General features: G+C 40.9%; 1 protein-coding gene across 1 annotated transcript in view; it reads left to right on the forward strand.

The window, feature by feature from the left end:
• The window catches only part of tbx15 (T-box transcription factor 15), a 39,302-nt gene extending 16,991 nt beyond the window's left edge, over window positions 1-22,311 (forward strand). Inside the window, exons 4-8 of the mRNA XM_078262881.1 lie at window positions 3,570-3,741; window positions 11,240-11,407; window positions 11,939-12,003; window positions 17,302-17,399; window positions 20,621-22,311. Coding sequence (XP_078119007.1) covers window positions 3,570-3,741; window positions 11,240-11,407; window positions 11,939-12,003; window positions 17,302-17,399; window positions 20,621-21,453 — 1,336 coding nt within the window. The 3' untranslated portion in view covers window positions 21,454-22,311. The remainder of the gene's footprint in view (window positions 1-3,569; window positions 3,742-11,239; window positions 11,408-11,938; window positions 12,004-17,301; window positions 17,400-20,620) is intronic.
• The last annotated feature ends 330 nt before the right edge of the window (window positions 22,312-22,641 follow it).

Here is a 22,641-nt window from a genome sequence, read left to right on the forward strand (position 1 = left end):
CTTAAACAAAACCTCAAATCGATTGGGTTTTAACTAGTCCAACATTCAAAACCTTTTTAGGAGTATAATACTTCTCCATGAGAGTTGTTTACTGTTTCTGTGGCAACAAAGCACACACAGAGTACACAAATATGAATAAAGATGTCAAAAGTGAAATTAGCTGAAGGTGGATGGATGAAAACGTCTATAAAAATGCAACACATTGCATTCTGGGACTTGATCCCACAATGCAATGTGTTGCATTTTTATAGATGCAAAAATCATAATTATAAACAGCTGAGTGTCTACTAATGGAGCATGTGTAGCTCATGTTTCTAGAGTATCATGTCTTTTTGGGTTCTGTCTGACTAAATCTAATGTTTGTACCGACCCATGGCAATTTAAATCACCTTCGGGTGGCTGATGCAAATCTTCAGGACCAAGCGCCGTGTAACTGACAGGGCGGTTGTTGTAGTCGCCGCCCCCTCTCTGTGAAACCCACCCCCCAACCACATCAAAAATACACTGCCAGCATTCAAAAAATGCCCCCAATGTTTTTATCTGTCTTGCAATCTTACTCTTATTGTCTTTATTTAAATCTTTACTGCTCATTTTTATTTGTATCCAGTGTAAAGCGTCTTTGAGGACTTTGAAAGTGCTCTATAAAACCAATGGATTATTATTATTATTATTATTATTATTATTATTATTATTATTATTATTATTGACTTGAGACCTGATTATTTGATGGGTTTTAGGGGTCGGGCTAACTTGAACACCTCTAAAGGTCAATTTTTATTTAAACTAAATGGTCTTATCAGGTATATTTGTTAATAAATGTATGGTAGAAACATACGAAGCTGTTCAGTCACATATAACTAACTTTACCTCCAATTTGGCGGCCGGAGGGTGCTTTTGACAATATCCCTGGAAACGCCCCAGAGGCTTTTTAAATAGCCTGTGTATGTGTGAGCTGTGTTTTGTGGTACAGAGGCTGAGTATGCATGTTCTGTTTGAATGTACTTTGTGTGCGCATGTGTGCATGTGTGTGTGTGTGTGTGACAGGGTGGTGCAGCCCTTCGAGGCAATGACAAAAGGACCAAATAAGAGTTTTGTCCATGTTTCAGCAGTGAGTGATGACATCGGCAGAGACACGGCAGATAAAACACTTTCAACGGCGCGCAGGGCCAGAACTAAAGGCAAACAGCTGTGCTTCACACTCGCTCTCCTCCACTTAATCTCAACCTCGCTCTCCTGTTCTGTGTATCTCTCTCTCCCACCCTACCTTTCTTTTAAGAATTTGTCCATTGACTTTATCTCACTTAAATTCTCTTTCTTTATCCCTCTTGGTGACTCTGACTGACTTTCTTTGTCTTGCTGCACTTCTTCTCTCCGTGCATTTCTTTCTTTTCTTCTTTGTTTTCTCCTTTCTTGCATTTTCTTCCATCCTTTCTTTTCCTTTTCCTATTGTCTTTTCCTTTGTTCTAGTTTTTAAACATTGCTTTCAGTGTTGACTGGTGGTTTGTGGACTTGACAGCAAAAGTCGATTTCTCTCTCTCTCTCTCTCTCTCTCTCTCTCTCTCTCTCTCTCTCTCTCTCTCTCTCTCTCTCTCTCTCTCTCTCTCTCTCTCTCTCTCTCTCTCTCTCTCTCTCTCTCTCTCTCTCTCTCTCTCTCTCTCTCCCTTCCTTTCTTCTCTCTCCCTGCTGTTTAATGGGCGGGACGCCCCAAACTCACACAACATCATCAAATATTATGGTTTTGCTTAATTGAAACTATGCAGCTGTGTGTGTGACTGCATAATAGTATTTTATGTTGCTCTTCTTAGAAATTTCAAGCACAATGAAGAAACACCAGATGAGTTCTTGTTGTGGCAACGTGGCTGAGTGTTTGGAGTTTGTTTTTCAACGGAACAGCCTTTATAGTAACCCGTGTTCAACCCTGAAGCAACCTCAGAGATTCAAATGAGTTTTCAAAACAGGGAAGTGATGAGGGAGTATTAGTCCCCCAGATTGTTCCAACCCTCTGTGGAATAAGAACAGGGCTGACATAAGAATCTGAGTGATACAGCATAACGTTGTTGTAGTGTAACTCTCGCCAAAATGCAAACTAGGGTCTTTTTGTGACTGTACAGGAGTCAAACTTTAGTTTAAAAGCGTAATTAGGACGGAAGCGCCACTTTTAAGATTGACTGTATTTTCGTTTTTCGGTCAAATGGCCTTTTGAACGGGAGAGCTAGGGACACTTTTATGATCGCATCAAATAGCTATTTTTTAAAACACTAAGAAGGCTCGACACAACATGAAACTTTGCTCCAAGTATCACCAGGGGCTCTACACATGAACTCCAGCATTGAGAACATTGTTTGTGTACCCAGAGTTTACTAAAAAGAAAGGTTTTGAACAACTCACTTTAGCAGTTGGTGTTTCCGCTCGCCACCATCTCGCCAGTCAAAAAGAGTCGATCTCCGAATACAACGTAACAGGGAGGAGAGTAAAGATGGAAAGCTCCTAAAGCTTAGTTCCATATAAATGCACGGATAATTAGTTGTTTTGTTGTTAGTGAAAAATAATATTGACCTTGTAGTTGAAAAAGGAGCCTCATAGGAATGACACTTCCTCCTATGGTCTGTTCATTTGCATTCGGCGATCGACACTTTTTGACTGAGAAGATGGTGGATAGTGTAAACAACAACTGCTAACATGAGTCGTTCAAAACCTTTCTTTTTAGTAAACTCTGGGTACACAAACAATGTTCTCAATGCTGGAGTTCATGTGTAGAGCCCCTGGTGATACTTGGAGCAAAGTTTCATGTTGTGTCGAGCCTTCTTAGTGTTTTAAAAATAGTTATTTTGAGGCTAGCATAAAAGTGTCCCTAGCACTCCCATTCAAAAGGCCATTTGACCGAAAAACGAAAATGCGATAAATCTTAAAAGTGTCGCTTCTGTCCTAATTATGCTATCTTCCTGCAAAAGAATGAACGTCTAGGATGAAATTAAGCAAAAGCACCATTGTACGGTAAAACATTTTCACCCTAACCTTAAAGGCACTGTACTCGAAATACTGAAACAAACAGCAGGCTGGGATTGCCTCCACACGGCTCTCACAGACCATTCCGCAATTGAAATACCGGTGTTATTTTCACGGCCGACGTGCACACACGGCTGGACCGGCTATCACGACAAAGAACAGAGAAACACGGATTATAACACACGCGCAGGACGCCATTACTCCTCTACTGTATGTTGCATCTATCCTTTATTAATATAGTTAACATTACTTTGAATGTAAAACTGCAAACAACTAAATGTTTACAATGCAAAACAAAAAAGAAAAAGAAAAGAAACCTGTGAGGTCTTTCATTTGTTATATGTGACCAGATTTTTGATCTTCACTTCCTGTATCTGAAAAGAAGAGAAACATGGATGCCACAACATAAAGCACAATTAATTAATTATTCATTCATGGTTACATTTTAATATATTCATAGGTTTTAAGGTTTTGTCGTGCAGGTCACAGATACTGAACATCTACTTTGTTTCTGTTGCTGAATCATTAAATTGAGTTATCTGTTTCCCCGTCTTGTCTTCCAGGTATGTGTACCACAGCTCCAAGTGGATGGTGGCAGGAAACGCCGACTCCCCGGTGCCTCCACGGGCCTACATCCACCCAGACTCTCTGGCCTCAGGAGACACCTGGATGAGGCAGGTGGTCAGTTTCGACAAGCTCAAACTCACCAACAATGAGCTGGACGACCAGGGACACGTAAGGGACCTCTTCTCTTTCTCTGCCCCATTTCGCCGCTGAATTCTTTTACTAAACGCTGTAAACATTTTGTTAAGAAACATTTTGTTACGGCATCTTTGTGTCTTGATATCGTCTATGTCCACCATGTTCCACTCCCGGGATTGTTCAGGTACCGCCGGAAATTCCGCCGGATGTCTTTCATTTCGGCCGAATGTCCGTCACCTTCCGCTTCCTTTGTGTTGGTATTTTAAACTCTGGTTGATTTCTGAGGACTATGGTTAACTGCTCCTCAGATCTCTGCAGGGTAAATCCAGACAGCTAGCTAGACTATCTGTCCAATCTGAGTTTTCTCTCACACAACTAAAACAACTTTTGAACGTAGCCTACACATGTTCCACCAAAACAAGTTCCTTCCCGAGGTTATTTTGCAGCAGCCCAGGGGCTCCGTCTGGCGCTTCTCAAGAAAATTGTGTTTGGTTTAAAAAAATGCCAATTAACCAGAGCACGTTTTTCTCCCATCCCAGAATGCTGTGTGGACTTGCCAGACCCTCCTCCGCAGCGCTGTGGAGGAAGGTCTGTCAATACGAGACTAGTCTTTATATGTCTCAAAACCGTAGTCAGACATTTAGAGCACCATATTAATAAGAAACATGAGACTTTCCATGACAGGAGAACAAAAGTGATGGATTACACATTGCTTTGTAAAGGAGTTGACTTGTAACTCAACCAAAGTGTTTAGTTACACGTTTGTGTGGCATCGTAAATAATTGTTAAAAGTGAGTGTAAACAGCAAAAGATAAATAAATCTTTGGGTCATATTTTATGCTTCCTCTGCGTGTGTTGCTTGTTCATGCACTCTTAATTCTGATATTTCCCACATGATCCCAAGATTTTTTTCAAAGAGGTTAATGTAGTTCAATATTTCATGTTTAATGGTGATTGTGAGGTTTTAGGCAGCTCACAAATCCCTTAAATTGAACACATTTTCAAAAATGTTTGCACCCTCAAATCCAATCCAGACAGTATTTTAAAAGAAATAAGTGACTATGCATTGAATGCTGTAACAAAGATGCTATTGCAGCTGAAACGCTTTGGGTTTAAATGTTCAAGCTGCGATATATTAGCTACATTTTTGCCCTTTATACTTCATGTCCCTCCACGGTGCTGCAGAAATGAATGCACTGTTGGAGCTGCGAGGCAATTGTTTGGATTGAAATCTTTTTGATGCGTTTGCTTGGAAGGAAAGTTGACACGGTACTTCACAGACTTCATGCTTTCGTGAGTCACGGAGCCATGAGACAGATTTTCTGCAATACATGACAGTCTGCTCTGCCACATTCTGCCCTCCCACACTTTCTTTTTGAAGATGGTCCACCCTGACTGAATATTATTAGGTTTGAGGATTAGTGTGGAGAGACATTAGAGGTCTGGGATTTGAACCTGTGCCCTTGTTTTAGTATATAATATTCATTTCCTCTATGGCTCTGTAGAGCATTTTGTAATGAAACGGTTTCGTTAAAGGCACTTAATGATTGAATTTGATTTGTAGTACGCTCCAGCAGCCACACTGCTGAGCTAAAGTTAAAGTCTGACCACAATCTGCCTGATTTACTGCCTCGCCTGAAGCCAGTCAGTAACAGAGGTGGTGAGCTAAAGTAAGTCTCTTATTGGTTCTTGGCTGCTCTAAATGTGTAATGTGGGTTTCATAGGTGAAATATTTAACTGTAATGCAACAAGTTAGACCACAATTTGTTTGATTTACTGCCGTCCTTATGTATAATCAGCAAGTGGGCAGCAAGCTAACGTGAGTCCCTTATTTGCGCTTTATACTTAGAAAAGTTAGAAATGGGTTTCATGGGAAAGGGGAAATATTAGGTAGAAGAAAACTGTATTAGCTTTTGATTAACTTTGATTGGCTCCTTATGTTTAAACCTACAATTAAAGCTGAGAAAATACTCAGCTAAATGTTCAAATTAATTTTATAAAAATGACAAAACTGTAAAATAGCAGTCATTTGTGCAGCAGCACTGCAACCCCTGCAGTAGGCCTAAACTGTCACCAGCGACTAGGGCGCCACCGCTCTCCCGATAGGAAATCAATGGAGCGGCCGGTGCAGAGCGGTTTTGCTGCCTATCATGTATAAGCTAAAGACCGAATTATTATTGTCACGAGTTGGTGGAAATCGGAGCAAAAAAGGATAATGCATATTGAGCTTGAATTAATTAGGGGGGAAGAAACACAACTCCAAATGGACACTAAAGTTGCTTTACCTAATATCGGAAGAATGTGTAAGTAACTGTTTGCACACACGTTAGCAATAACAACCTTAAAGGACAAATCCGGTGCAAAATGAACCTAGGGGTTAATAACACATGGGTACCGAGTCGACTGTTCTCTGGGATATGTTTTCATGTGACGAGTTTTAGCGCAAACCGCTAATTACCTTACAACGCTAGTAGTCGGGGCACGAGGAAAGTAAAATGAAATCTCTATTTCTATACCACTAACAAGGCTCAAAATAGCACCACACTTCCACGGTCGCATAATGAGGGTCCCTAAATGTTAACCGAAGCATTGAGAACTTTGTAAGTGTACAAACAGTTTATTAAAAAGATACTTTAGAAAGACAGTACCGTTCACGTATACAGGCAGGCGCCATCTTGGGAAAACCGTCATGACCAGTCGAACGACGAACGCCGTGCAACCAAAGCCCAAAGATATGCTGGCTGTCTGCTTGTTTTGATGTTTTTCTTCCGCCTAGTGGCCAGAAATTGATTAACGCAGCTTAAAGACAACAGCAAAAACACATTTTAGCTCAGTGTCTCATTATTTTTTTATCACTGACTCCAATTAGACTTGATTTAAGCTACGATGTAATTCTGTGTCGATAATGAGAACACATTGTGCTGCACTTAAGTGTCACTAAATATTTCACCTCAAATGGCCGTTACAAAGAATAACACTAAACTTCTGCAAAGTATATCATTTAAAGACCATGCAAATCTGAAAAATGGCAGCTTTGAGTGAAATTGAACCTCATAACTCAAAGCTCCCTTTATATCATTTTCCGGAAAATGTGTAAAGTTACTCAGAGCACTAATTTCGGTTTAATTCAGTCTTTTGTGGAAATTAAAGCGAATTGATTTTATAGCAAACGCAGGAGTGTCTCAGCTGTTTTTTGAATATTGAGACAGTGGAAGATGGCACAATGCCACCTGTCATGAATGTCAAGCTATGAGCTAGGCTTTGATTTATGCAGATACTGTTGAAAAGAGCACGAGGAACTGTTGCAAATCAATTTTCCTCTCAGAGCTCGCCATTAGTGCAGAGATGCCAGATGATTAGAAAAGCGGTGTAGTGATGTTTCCAGTGCGTTGACAAAATGGTGGCGTCCAGTTTAGCGTAGCGAGCTGCGTTGGGGCTGCTCTGTCACAGCTCTGCAGATGATCCCATTTGTAATAACATATGGATTGTTAGTGGGCGAGGATTCACATGTAGGGCGAGGGGAGGTTGTCTTTCCTTTCCTGCTGCTACGTTTAACGGCTTTTGTTTCCCTGGAGGTGGTTTAAGAGGCCAAAGGAAATTAACTTTGGGGCTGCCTGTGTGGGAAACCTCACCACTTCTCACTCATCCTCCTGACTTGTGGTGTCGTGATATGTCTGCCTCATCAGAAACAGACACCATACACAACAGAAGCAGAGTCTAGGAGAAAAAACAATATTTATTATGTCTGAGACAGCACATCCAGGCTGATAAACGGGGCCTCCACTAGTTTGTGATTTTGTGATGAGGTTTGCAGGTTTACAGGAAAATGCCAACTTATTGGGACTTTGTCTTATTCACCCTATCTATGCGTGTCGTAACTCTGTCTGGCGCACCCACCGCTAGCCTAGTTTAGCACAGATCCTGGAGGTAACCGGCTCCAACTAGCCTACTGCTCCCAATAAGTGACAAAATAACGCCAACATGTTCCTAGTTACATGTTGGGATTTGTATAGTCACAGCATGTACAAATAACAAGGTCACATGAGACGCAGCCATCTTCTAACCGTATACATACTAGGAACTATATTCTCAGAAGGCGAAGCACTGCTACTTCTGCTACTTGGGCGGAGTGATTTGCTCACAGCACACGAGAAGCCCCCATGGTGAGGAGCAGAGAGTAAGAATATATTTCTGAGAATATAGTTTGCACGGAGATGAAAAGGGTATGTATGGACTTATCTAACTCTGGGGATAGGGTAAATAAGCTAAAGTCCCAATAAGTCGGCGTGTTCCTTTAACCGGTGACTGCAGTGTACAACATAAAACCCATTGTCATTTGAATATGTTGTCAGTAAGCAAACTAGTGTGTCTTTGCTCTCTCCTTTGGTGTACAAAAAAGCAAAGAAAGTGGTACTTTAGAAGCACGGGCAGAAATAGTTTTTTTTTCATAACATTAAATAGTCATGACTAAATAAGAATAACATTCAAATGTAAAGTTAGAAAAACATCTTTGGGTGTTATACAATCTTGATTGGTGCGTGATGGCAACACACACAAAACAGAAATCTCTCAAGTGCATAGACCAATAAAACTGTTCTAAATCTGCCGGATAATTGTATGTTTATGTAGGACCACAAGTTGTTTAGGGCCTTTAATTATTTCCATTTACTTTATACTTCTACTCCACAACAATCCAGAATAAATTAAAGTAGTTCCTTTGCAGATTCAAATTTGACATACATATCAAATGATCAGTTTAAAAGATATGATACATTGTTGATAATTGGTGGAATTGTATTTCATGATTCAAAAAGCACTTTATCTCCACATGGGAGTAGTTAAAATCATCACGGATAAAAACACAATACAGCTGAATGGAAAACACATATTGATTAGCCAGATAATAGCAGCCGACATGTATGTAAAAAAGTTAATTATACCATTGTGTAATAGTACTGCACTTGAATAATACGTACATAAAGTTCAAGATATTTCGTGTAACGGAGTATTTTACCCATGTGGCACTGCATTTAAAGGGAAAAGTCAAAAAAACTGTTGCTTTAGGCAACATTTGTGACTTTGTGTTCTCTTTCATACTTCAACTGAAAAACATTCAAGCAGCTTGATGTCATTCATACACAGAGGGAATCAAACAGTACTGTAAAACCAACAGCACTTTAAAAGTCTTTGGGACGCCTCGGTGGCTGGCTGGACTCGTTAGCCTCAGGCTTCTTCCTCGTGGGTTCAGATCCGCCTCAAGCTGTCACTCTCGTCTCTCGTCTATTTCCTGTCTGTCCCCGCTGGTCTATGGGAAAACCTAATAAAACGCTGAAGCAGGCTGGACTGGCCAAAACATAGTTGCTTTGTTGTTAATGATCCGTTGCATTGTAATGTCTCAATGCTGTTTTGTGAGATCGATTTTCTACAAAGTCTGCTTTGAACATTTGTTCTGTTTTTCTTCAATCTGACCTTTCAGAGATGCAATTTTTTCACATGACAGCAGTATTATATGTGCTGTGCTGTAGCCCTGCTCATATACAGTCAGTACTGTCTTCACTGGTGAGCTGAAGTGAGAGTCCTCCTTGTTCTTGGCTGTAACACAATTTCACTGATGAAATAATTGTTGCTTTGATTGCTGAATTGTCATGGTCCTTAAAGTGTTTTTAACTGTGTTTGAAAATCAATTTCGGCCACACTGTCGTGTAAAACGTGCTTCATAAACAAAATGTGATTTGATTTGACTCCATGGAGATACATCTGTTATATGTGGGATATGTTGGTGTCTCTCGGGTGTGAATGTCCGGAGGATTTTCAAAGGGCGTTAAAAGGACGTCATTACCTACTATGATAATGAAAACATCACTTATTTAGCCTAATTGTATTTGAGCGTGAACAACTGTCAGCTGATGTCCTCTGGCTGCGCTCTGAGTCGTTTGTTCTGAGTTCCGCGTTGACTTTACATTACCTCAGGCGGACTGAGGACGAGAAGCATGACTCCTCTGGGCCGAAAAGCAGCTGTGTGTTTCTGAGTGTGTGCGTGTGTGTGTGTGTGTGTGTGTGTGTGTGTGTGTGTCTATTTTGAAATCTCTATTGCTAAAACATGACTGTGATTATCCACTTCATGAAAGCTTTTCTATTTGCATTTTTAAGGCCTTTTGTCTTGTAGCTCTTCTGTGGCAAAAGTCATCTGGTACACAGGAAGTGAGGTGTTGTACTTTTCCTCTTGTAGCAGCAAAAGATTCAAATAAACAGAAAAAAAATAACTGGATTTTGCTTGAGCACTTACGGCTACAACAATGCAAATCTGTATCCTCTAAACCTTGTGCTTCCCTTACTTGCGCAATAAAATGATCATGGTGGAAAGGACATAAAGAGACAAAATAAGTCATGATGGGCGACTTTAATTCTGTAATTTCCATTTTAAAAATACAGTTTTACCAATTGAAAGAACAGCTGCAGGAAAACAACCCACAACATTTGAAAGTATTTCTTCTCTTTCTTGTAAAACTGCAGCCTGAAGACATTCATTTCTTTTGAAAAACACAATTTTTAGCGCATTCTACTGAGCACCCGAAGAAAAGACACCACAGCACCGCCCACGCAGTCTGATCGACAGGTGATCTCTCAGCAGATGGATACATTTTGAAAAATGAGGATTGTAGATTATTAGCATGCATCTATGCAGCAGCCTAGTCATACTTTGTGTATGGTGAGTGATTTGACAGTGATTTGAGGTCTGTAACATTAAATGTAGTGTACAGCCCTGGTTTAAAATGACCCCCTCCGTTGTAGCAGAGTTGGGGGGGGTTTGAGGGTGTTTGGCTCTGGGTAGATTTTCTCACTCTGAGATTAATCAAGAGCAGACCGAGGCCCCAAAGCGAGGCCCCAAGGCGAGGCTGGGGCCGACACCGTCTGACGCCTCCACTCCGCTGTGAAACAATCCTAGGCCCTCTGGCGAGCATTATCGCAGTGTGAACTCAGTTTCCTCTTAACGTCACTTAGCCTTGATAGAGGAGCGGTTGTGCTAATTGATGTTACAAAGGACTTGCATGTATTATGTGTTTGCAGAGAGGAACATTAAAGGCTGAGACTTAAAGTTTTGTGTTTTGGAAAGTTTAGAGGCACACATCACACATGCACATACTGATTTGTGATATACCACTACCACTATGAGACCCTTCATTCACCAAATTCACTTCCTAACTCCTAATCCCTCACAACTACACACCGAATCCTGAAACCTGAAACCTGATTCAACAAAAGTTGGAGATCTTTTTGATACTTAACTTGTCACCATGCCTTTAAAGAAATATTAGAAACTACACATCATATGTTGTCTCTGGTCATTTTTTATGTGTTACAAGCAAAGACAGATTTATAAAAATTGAGAATGTGATGTTTTGAGGCTACAACTTGAAAAGGTTTAAAGACAGTAATGACTGGCAAAATGTGCTCAATTTGGATTTTGTGCAGGAGATATTTGTATTACAATGTTAGCTGTGCTTCACCTTCTTTCCTTTCACATTTTCAGATCATCCTCCACTCCATGCACAAGTATCAGCCTCGCGTTCATGTCATCAGGAAGGACTTCAGCAGCGAACTGTCTCAAAACAAGCCAGTGCCCAGCGGGGAGGGAGTCAAGACCTTCAGCTTCCCTGAGACCGTCTTCACCACCGTCACTGCCTACCAGAACCAACAGGTAAGCAGCTCTCGGTTTTCTTTGTTGCAATCTCAGGGATTGAACCAAAATTTGCATTGTCTTGCTTTCTTTTTTTAAATCCCTGCAACTTTGCCTGCAAAAATGGTTGATTAGGAGAATGTTTCACCACAACTTTCTGTGTAAATATGATCAAATTCAGAAGTAAATATAGAGCCTCAGTCTAAACAAAGTTTTCTATATTACATCAACTTTTAAACTACATTGAGGAGGGCATTGTCTCCCTAGAACTTGTCTAATTGACTAAAATGCAACCATTTTTGCTTTTTTTTTTTTTTTAAATGGTGCTAATTGGCAAAACTACATGGCATGTTATGAACCTCCTTCTAGATTAGAGAAAAAAACGTTAATCAAAACAAAGAATGACCCGTTGCTTTAAATATTACCGCAATGTATTGCGAAATTGCACAGAAATGTTGGCATATTTGAGTTTTATGGAAAAGGTGTCACACAAATTCATTTTAAGCTGCAATAATAACAAACATCTCCTCTCCATGTTCTTGTTGTCTGCAGATCACCAGACTAAAGATCGACCGCAACCCGTTTGCCAAAGGCTTCAGGGACTCTGGGAGAAACAGGTACACTTTCACAGCATCCGTTCACCAACTGAGCAGCCACACAATATAGCCTGTTAGTGTGTTTCAAATTATCCCACAAAAAGTCTATAATATTTTATATGTGTGACTCTAATATGGGAATAATGGTCTGAAGATAGCACTTAGTACCATATGTTGCTCCATATATAAAAACAGCTGTTTTGTCTGATGCTAAGAGAGGAACCCTTCAGATCTGCAGCACAGACAGACAGAGTCGTTGGTACACCTTACTTCTCTCTTTATTTCTATCCTTGTCTCGTTCATCTCATGAAATGTGGATGAAGGCTCAAAATGCAAATAACACTGTTGATGCATGAAAATGTAGAAACCGGAAGTAGGAATGAATTTGTCAGATCAGTGTCACATTTCACCCTTTGATTGTTGTTTTACCTCCACGTCACTAGACAGATGTATTGTACGTTGTCATCTTTAGCAGACATCAGAGACAAATACAAGCAGCCCACACTGGCCTATCACAGTTATTATCTCAACGTGGTCTCCAATTCGTATTTACATTTTTGACAATGTGCCGGTCAGCTCTGACATATGATGTAGCTACGTTCCATTGCTACACTGCTAACGTACAAGTATACACCCACCTTTAATCTTAACTGTAAATTATTAGCCAACTTTTTCACATGACGAGAAGGTTCTGTTGAATTTGTACTGTTGACACACACATCCCTTCATGGTCAAAGCATATAATCATTATATTTTATGTGTCTGCAACATGTACAGTGAGCTGTTCATGGATCCATTATCCCTCCCTTCAAGGTAAAAACTTTTTTTTTTAACGTCTAGTTCCATAAAACTATAAAAAGTAAAGATTTCAACACATATTAGGAGCTGCTGCAGACTGAAATATACCCATTAAAATCCTGTTGAAACAATAGTTCTGTAACTGTCTAAAACATGCATTTTCAACTAAATTTAGCCCTAGACGTCTTAATTAAATTACCCAGGATTTTATATCTTAGCCCTCCTCTTTCTGTCACTCAATCATCACAAAGACAGGAAGCAACACACACGCACGCACGCACGCACGCACACACGCATGCACGCACGCACACGCATGCACGCACATACACACACCTGACTCATCAGACCCTTTCATCGCTCTGTCAGCTGTTGCATCAGCTGTGTTGTCACTACCGGTGTGCTGATGTCACCCAAAGAGAGCACTCCTATTGGCTGATAACACTGTGGCAATCATAAATAATGTTTCTGATCATCACAGCTTTTTGAGCAAGCTTATGATATTATTAAATATGTTTGATTGTGTCGGTTAAGGCTGTCTCTTCCATACTCGAGTTTCCACCTCACTCTCTTCCTCTCCTTCCGCCTTTCCTCCCTCTCTCTCTCCTCTCTCTTAATTCGTTTCTCATTCTCTCTTTCTCTCAGTCTCTGAATTACCATATATAACATTTGTGGAGGAGATGAGGAAGGAGAGGGGCGGGTGTACTGAACCACCAGACCCCTGCGCACATGAAAGCAGCCCCCTCCATCTGGTCTGCATTATTGGCACACAGATATTTGAGACATCTTTTTTTGGTTTTCAAACAATAGACTGCTTGATTTATGAACTGGCATTAGAATTTCATTGCAGAAAAACTACAGATGACAAGATAACGGGGAATGAGACTTTTTTTCTGGAGAGAGAAAATGAATTTATCCTCACATACTGCTCGTGATTCCCTCTCTTCAAATCTCTTTTGGGACTTGTTTTCTTCAGATTCAGAATTAAGAGTGAGGTGGCCAGGTTAGCTCAGTTGGTAGAGCAGGCGCACATATACAGAGGTTTATCTCGACGCAGCGGCCCTTTTCTGCATGTCATTCCCCCTCTCTCTCCCTCTTTCATGTCTTCATCTGTCCTGTGGAAATGAAGGCCTAAAATGCCCCCAAAAAAAGAATCTTAAAAAAAAAGAATTAAGAGTGAGAGCTTCTGTCACCTTTAAAAGCCTTTATCAGTCACTCTTTGTGTCTAAAGCTGCTTTTTTTTTTTTTTATCTTCGACCATTCATGAATATATCAGTGAGCAGCAGCTCTGACCCTTGACCGTTATACTGCTGCTTTTGCTAATTATGGTGATTTAGGAGTTTAATTGTTCACATACTGTACGTCACTCACAACATAAAATGTAACTGTATTCTCAAATCAGCACACTGTTTTCACACTACAGCTAGAAGTTTACTTTTTTTCCCCTTTCATGTGGCTCAGATCTAATTTTAGCTTTCTTGAAATATTGGGATGAGCCTTATATTTGGGCATAAATAACAATAAAGTTTTATATATCTGGCACATTTCATACCAAAAAAAAATAAAAAATGGTATGAAAAGTATGAGCATTAAAAAGAAAGCAGAAAAAAACATCAAAAGAGACATTTAAAGAATTAGAATTTACTATAAATAAAAGCAAGCAAAATCAGAAGCCCTCTGACTAACATCATTATTGATTTAGATGGAGTCTCAGTGGGGTTGGTGGTTGGATGTTGGCATCAGCGTCAGGTGCAGCTCGTGGGCTTAATAAACGCTAATCTGATTTGTGTGCAGTCACACCGACATTGCTTTTTCATTTTATTGAGGAAGGGGCCGAGTCACTTCTCTTCCTTCTGTAACAAATTGATCCTGTGGCCTCTAACTGGCACACGCAGTACTTCAATCTGGGTGAACCTGTGAAAAAGTGAGACTCTTCAGTGTCCAGCCAGTTTAAAAGAGGGGCGGTCTTTTTTAGGAATGCTCACTTTTGCTTGCACATGGTTCGAATATGAGTAAGCCATATAGGAAAACATGTCATTTACAGCCTAGTTAGCTTAGTTTACATTATGTAAACATAAATCCTCCCCAGGGTGTTTTATTGTCTCTTTTCTGCAACTCTCCTGCTTAGTTTTCTTTCTTCTGTCGTTGCCAGGTGTGGCTGCCATGTCCCTTAGGATCCAAGCAGTCTTTTTTATGTCATGTGTACACCAGCAAATATCAACCAAGTCAACCAATTATAAACTGATAGAATAGTTGTGTGAAACAAGAAGAAACTTGAGCAGACAAGAGCCAAGGAAAATGAATAGTGTAGGAAAGAGAACTCTCACTGACTGAGCTCCATTTCTGATCTGCATTTGCAGCTTAATTAATTTGAATGCTCCCATAACTTTATTTTGTAACTACACGTTCGGGGTATTGAATACTGTTTTCATAAATTTTTCTTTTAGGCAAGTAAAAACTTAGATGAAACATTTTTTTTTCATCCTGTCTGACAGCATCACATTCATTCTGGATCTGCATATTCATTGAAATATTTAAAGCCAAGACTTTTTGGCTGCACCGAAGGTTCAGATCTGGTGCCAACGTATCTGGCATGTTTGGAAATTCTTTGTGTCGTGGTTCAAAAGGTCAAAAATAGGAACTACAATCAAAAAGAAACAAAGAGGATACATATCATTGAAGAAAAACTGAGTTCAGAGTAACACATTGAGATTCCAATAAGCAAATGTCTTGTTGCCAACCAGTTTTAAATCTATTTTAAATCTAAACTGTGAGATGATCCAGTTTACCTAGATATAGATTAGACAGTAAAGACTGTGTCTTTAACTAATTAAAAAATATATTTGCATATTAAATCCCCTTGAAACACTGCAAATGTTTCTTGACAACTGTTTATCTTGGTTAAGAACATTTAAAATGTGTCATCCTTTAATAAAATAGTATGACGTTCTTGGATTGGAAGTCAATTCAGCCAAAATACAAAAGTTGAAGGCAGCTGCAACTAAAAGTGTTGGAAACAAGAAGCTGCAAACATTAAAAGAGGTGTGACATCTTTTGTTTTTGTTGCTCTGCCAGGCCCGTCTCTTAAATATTACCCGGCTTATATTAGTATCGGATATGAGCAACATTAACAGTCATCAAAAAAGCTGACATACTTGTTTTTGGATTTTAGCAGTAGAATGACTGCAGTGTGAACACAGCCTGTTTTTTTTTCTTCTGTGGAACATTACCAACTAAATCCACATTGAGGGGAAATTCAAAATTAATATAAAGGGCAACCCTGCACTGCTAATCCTCAAATGAAGCAGCAACTTGTTTTACTTTTTCTGACTTTCTTAATAGCATCATAATAAAGAACTTACCCCAGCTATAAGTTATGGTGGTGTTGTCAGTTGTGTCTGGTGACCTGGCTTTACGGCCTATAGCAGAGGGATACAGCTCGTGTGTTGGGCTTTGGTCCCGCAGCAGTGTGACCGTATGAATGAGTGCAGTGATGGCGACGGACCGGCCTATTAGCATGGCGCACTAACGAGCTTCCACGGCCTGGGAGTTAGTGGCCCTAAAATAACACGGTGAGCAGTGATGGGCGCTGGTTTACCTGGGACGGGGCCGAGCGCCATGCAGGGAAGTAAATCAAGCAGGAAGGAGAACCATGTACAGATTCAAGATGAAACGTCACCCAGATTCATGTGCACAGTAAAAAACCTGCTCCTTTTTAATTCCTCAGAGCAGGACTCCAGTTTCTCTCTCTCTCTCTCTCTCTCTCTCTCTTTTTCACACACACAAGTATCAATCCATATCACATCCCCTCTCTGTTCAATTGATTCCTTTAATATATTTGCTCTTACTCACTACTATTCTCTATGATGCTTACATCACACACACACACACACACACACACACACACACACACACACACACACACACACACACACACACACAAACAACATCAGTACAACACAAATGACTCCATCTTCATGACTGCATGCACGATGGAAAAACAATGTGAATGTATTTCCCAAACTTTTTTAAGGTTGCAGTTTTCATGCCAAGAAAGATTTAAGTTAAAAAAATAAAACAAGGAAAACAGAATGTTAATGAATAAATAAATAAATACATAAGAACCAGATTGTGCAAAATGAAAAAAGATAATCAAAACAAATACAACAACACTGCCTGTTAAAGCAGGGAGAGAGCTCCACGGCTGAGGGGCCCGGTCCACTCTGGTGACAAGACGAGACTTTGGAACAGCTAGTAGTGCCCCAGCTGCCAGAAGAGCTCAAGCAGTGATCAGGCATGTGGGCAATTAGCAGATCATCTATATAAGCAAGAGCCTGACCATGTGGGGGTATATATAAAAAAACAGCAATAAAATCTTCCTCTCTCCATCTCACTCTCCACCAAACTCTCTCTCTCTCTGTGTTTATGTTATCTGGTCAACACACACATGCAGATGTCAGTATTGTCCCATTTTCCCTTTTTTTTCTATTCTGAAATATCTCTTTCTGTATGTGTCTTTGTCAGGACTGGCCTTGAGGCGATCATGGAGACCTATGCTTTCTGGAGACCTCCTGTGAGGACCCTCACGTTTGAAGACTTCACCAACATGCAGAAACAGCAAGGTGTGTGAATACACACACTGTCTCTCTGTACTGGAGAAGGAGATTTAGTGCAGAATAGTCAGAGACAAAAAAAATATTTTTGCAAGCTCAAAAACTCAGAGTCAGATCTCTTCCATACAAAGTAGAAACTAATGTCTGTGTCTCCACTTTGATGGCTTTCTACTTGGTATTATTGTTGAAGGACTGACATCTAAAGCTGATGATTTAATCTCCACCTGACCACGCCCAAAATAAATGATCCCAGATATGCAAGAAGCCCCGCTAATGCCATTTCTTAGCCTGTTAAAATTATGTTTATGGCATGTTTTGTCAGGTGTTTTATAAGCATGGAAAAATACGCCATAAAAATAAGTTTGATTTTAATTATGACTTTTCTGACTTTTTTTCCTTAAACAGACACATTGACCCCATTAGATCAGCCTTTTTACCACCTAAAAAAGCTCACATTTACGTTGAAGCACTGTCTCCTCTTTACATGTAGAAATACACGTAAACTAAAAGTCATGATAAGAATAGGTGCTGGTTGTGATTTTTTTCCAGTGTTCTGGATAACTGAGAAATTAAACTATTCCTCATTTTGAATGTGATCTGAATCTTTGGCGACCACTTTGAGAACCACCGTGTCATCCCATAATACTCACTGTTTATATATACTCACATTTCATACCATTCATGGAGATGTGTCAACTTGTTGGCACCAAACAATTGATCATGGTTCATTGGTCATTCTTGTGATTTATTATCCCAATAACAATTATTACAAATTAACATAAATATGGTACAATATGCTCATAATTAAGCAGCATATAGTGTTTTTTAAGGTTAGTAACATGGTAAAGTAATCAATTACTGAAGAGTTACTGAGAGTAGTGCACAGTGTATTAGCATGCCCTTGGTGCATGTGCTGTCCCAAACTGAACTCTCCCTCTGCATATTTTCCCTGCATATATCACCACACACTACATCAGCTATGGTTGTCCTTCATTTGAGCTTGGCCATACGCTGCTCCCCTGGCAGGTCGGTAGGCGTCTGCTGAACTTTTCACATCACGCGCAGCCCTTGAAAATAAAATCGTTAAACAAACTCTGTGGCTTTTGGACGGCTCCGCGACACGAGTCAGCGTCAGTCGGGCCACCTCCCTTTGTGTCGGCTCCAGGGCCGGAACACGGTCTTAGTCATGGCTCATATCAAGGGCCACGCCGCTTTTAAAAGCAACACTTTTTCCTCACCAACCCTATCTCGGTCACCTCTGGAGTTCAGCATGACGTGACGCTTCGTATTTTGTCTGAGCAGGCGGACATGTGTTTGTTATCATTAAACTTCTCCAAAGTGATTAGGATTTAATCAAAGTCCTTGCAGTGAACCATGTGTCACCCTGAAAGGACTCTGGTGTGTGTGTGTGTGTGTGTGTGTGTGTGTGTGTGTGTGTGTGTGTGTGTGTGTGTGTGTGTGTGTGTGTGTGTGTGTGTGTGTATGTGTGTGTGTGTGTGTGTGTGTGCGCGCGCGTGTGTGTGTGCGTGCGCGTGCGTGCGTGAAAGAGAGAGTATTTGCCCTTATGGCACCAGACACCCTTTTTTTCTTCAAGTAATCAACTATTCCCCCTCGGCACTGAAGCACCTCGAGCCCTTCTAACAAGAGGAAAACATGACATCACCAAACTATCGTCCTTCTCTCTCTTTTTCCTCGTATACCTTGCTTTCTCCCCCCCCTTTTCTTTATTTCTCTCCCTCCCTGCAAACCCCCCTTTATCCTCTCAAGCAGAGCACTGCAGCGATATTATCGAAGGCATATGGTGCAAAATCAGAACCCCAGCCAAGCGAGTCCTGGATTATTTAGTTATGCCTCCTCCTCATACCGGGTTCAAACCGAATTTCTCTAACAGCAAGATGAACGCTGGCCAAATTCTCATTAATAAAGAAATATGTGATTGATATCCCACAGCTATCATTTCACTCTGAAAGGCTAGACTTAGTAGATACAATTTCTGCCAGCTCCCCTTCCTCTGAATCAGTACAGTACATGTCGAAACTCTTAAGAGTCTGCTGCTTTTTTATTGAGAACGGCTCTGTTAACCAGACATGGCCAAAACTGAAGCCATATTTATCATACCAACAATATATTTTAGGATTCGGTTCATGATCTCGTATCCAGCGGTTTCAAAGAGTAAGGCCCTGCAATTACTCTTAGAGTAGGAGTTTCAAAATGTCCATGTGGATCAATAAAGTTGTACATTAGATTTGCGACAGGTGAATTCATAATATAGCTTACTGCTTACTTTATTACCTTATTAGTCTGGCTCAGTGCATGTGCACCACCCGGAAATTCTCCCATTGGCGATTACTGACAACACAGGTTCAAACCTCAAAGATACATCCTGACAATGAAGATTCCTTGGTTTATTCTGTGGACACAAAAAGACATTTGGATTTGTCTTAAATTAATATTTATACATTCCAACCTGTTGTCGGAGACATTTCTCCTGCATTGCCGCAGGGTAGAGAGGATGGAGGTCTGGCAATGATGACTATAATACCTCTCCACAGGGAAATCATGTTTGTTTCTTGTTTCTCTCGACAGAGAGGTCAGAGGTAGGCAGGCAGGGATTCATGTCACTCTCCCATCATATCCAATTTTTTTTTTTTTTTTTGGGGGGACTCCCTCAATAACAACCAACAGCCAAACCACTTTTCTTAGGTGTTTTAAGCTCATATCACTTATATTCACTCTAATACAATAAACAAAAAAAGATCCACACACTCCAGTTTGTTTATGGTTGATTTCAAAATACCTTATTGAGTATACAATTTGACATACAACCATCCATCATGAAGCATCCCTGCTTTGTCATCAATATTTTGGCATTGAAGAAAGACATAGGGATATGATAAATGCTCTATAACTATTCATTATTCAAGAAATTAGATTATGTTAGACATAGTAATGATTTTATAGTGAATCGTAAGATGAACAACGCCCCACATCATGGTAGCAGGTGTGTGTTTTGGACTCCATGAAGGCTTTTCTTGGTTTGTTTGTGTCACTTTTGGATAATTCTCCCCTCCTCCATCTTCTCCATCCTAATGAAAGAGTATTATGTAGATTTTTGCACTGATTCAAACTCAACTGGATCTGGTCTTGGAACTGATTTTGTTTTGTATTTAAGGGATCTTCTGTCAAATAGCTCCTGTATTTCACTATCTCTGTGTCTGTGTGTTTTCCAGGTGGAAGCACTGGCACCTCTCCGACCACCTCCAGCACAGGAACCCCCTCCCCCTCTGGTGCGGCTCACCTCCTGTCTCCCTCCTGCTCGCCTCCGACCTTCCACCTTGCCCCCAACACCTTTAATGTGGGCTGCAGGGAAAGTCAGCTCTGCAACCTGGGCCTGTCTGAGTACCCAGCCTGCGCTCGCAGCAACATGGCGGCCCTGCAGGGCTACGGCGGTCTGGCCGACAGTTCCTACGGACGCCTCCAGGCTGCAGGGGGTGCTGTGGCCTCTGCTCAGCCCTCTGAGTCCTTCCTGCCACAGAGGACTTCCTCCTTGATTGCTGCTGGCATGCAGGGAAGCGCTCATGCCTCCCTGACCGGCGGCGGGAGTGGCGGCGGCACTGGAGGCAAGATGGATGCATACGGCGGTCAGCTCGGGTCCTTCCCGGCCTCGCAGCTTCAGTACGTGATGCAGGCCGGAGGAGGCTCCGGTTCTGCCTCATCCTCTTCATCCGGATCCTCCCCTTCCTCCGCCCACATGTTCGGCGGGAGCCACCACCACGTGCAGCAGGGCTCCTACAACGCTTTCTCCCTGCACAACCCTTACAACCTGTACGGATACAACTTCCCCACCTCTCCTCGCTTGGCTGCCAGCCCCGAGAAGCCCCAGGGAGGTTTGCTCTGCTCCTCGTCTCCAGCCGGGGCCTTCGCTGAGCGCCAGTACCTGTCCAATGGAAGCATGGACACTATGCACATGATCGGCAACACCACCGGTGGCCAGCAGGGCAGCAGCTCCTGCGACGGACGTCAATATGGCTCCTCCTCTCAGATGTCCATGCACATGGTGTAGAAACTGGGATTGAGCCTCACAGTCCTCCATGTTTCTAAAGTCTTTCAGCTGAAAAGCAAATCCCCCAACCCAGTTTGGTGTTGATGTTGAACCGGTGTTTTTTTTTTGTTTTTTTAATGTACTGAAGTACAAAACAAACCTTTCAGAAAAGGACATCATTTGTTTTTAAAGACACTCTACCACATACAAAGCATTATAGAGGGAGTCAAAACTATTATTTAATTATCTTTGTATTAATGAAGTGAAAAAATTTGGACAGAAACCTGTCTCTCTTACTGTTTCTGACAGGAAAGAAACAACAAACTCGACAGATTGTAATAAGAAGGAGAGCTAGGTGCCCACATGCTCTGCTTCAGAAGGGATTACCAGTTGTGAATCTGTTACGGTGCAATAGTAGCAATGCTCTTTTAAAGCGACTCATTCTTGATTTTTTTTTGGGGGGGGGGACTTAAATCCCATGCAGTCATGACATCATGTAACCAAAAGAATCTTCACTGTGATCCAGAAGTTTTGACTTCACGCAGCACTTGTGCCGAATCATTTTTAAAATGTCAAGGGGTCAGTGGTCTGAAGTTTTGGCTGAAATGAAAGGGACAACTGGACAAGATCACTGAATTACTCGCTGCTCCACATACAGTACATGCAGGAGATGAAGGATCTGGACGCTGTTGGGTGAATACAACACGTCAAAGAACTACAGGTCGGGTTATCTGAGGAACCGCAAACTCCCAGCAGGTGTGAGCATTCAGGACTCCACCACACAATTTCACCGTCAAACCGTTATCCTCATAGACTGGAATGGCTTCACTATTTTTGAGTGGATTATGTTTTTTTTTAGCATATATATAAGATGGCGAATGCAATCAATAACATAAGCTTAAAAGTTGTTGTGTGAAAAGTTATAAAAGAAGCAATAGCAAAACAGAATAATTAAAGTATGTTTTGGTGTGTTGTAGAGATGTGTATTTAAGTGCTGAGCAGTATAACAATTTTACAGGCCAATCTGTTATAAACATGTGTGACAAAAGGGAAATGGCAAAGATATTCTTTTTTTGAGACATTAAAAAAAAAAAAAAAAATGTAAATACAGGTGCCAAGCACGTAAAAAGCTCAATAAACGTTTTGATTCATGTACATGGTTTTGATTTTCTTTTTGATATTTAAGACAATTATTCTCCAAAAATTGAA

Source organism: Sander vitreus, chromosome 11, assembly GCF_031162955.1.
Source record: "Sander vitreus isolate 19-12246 chromosome 11, sanVit1, whole genome shotgun sequence".
Taxonomy (NCBI): Eukaryota; Metazoa; Chordata; class Actinopteri; order Perciformes; family Percidae; genus Sander; species Sander vitreus.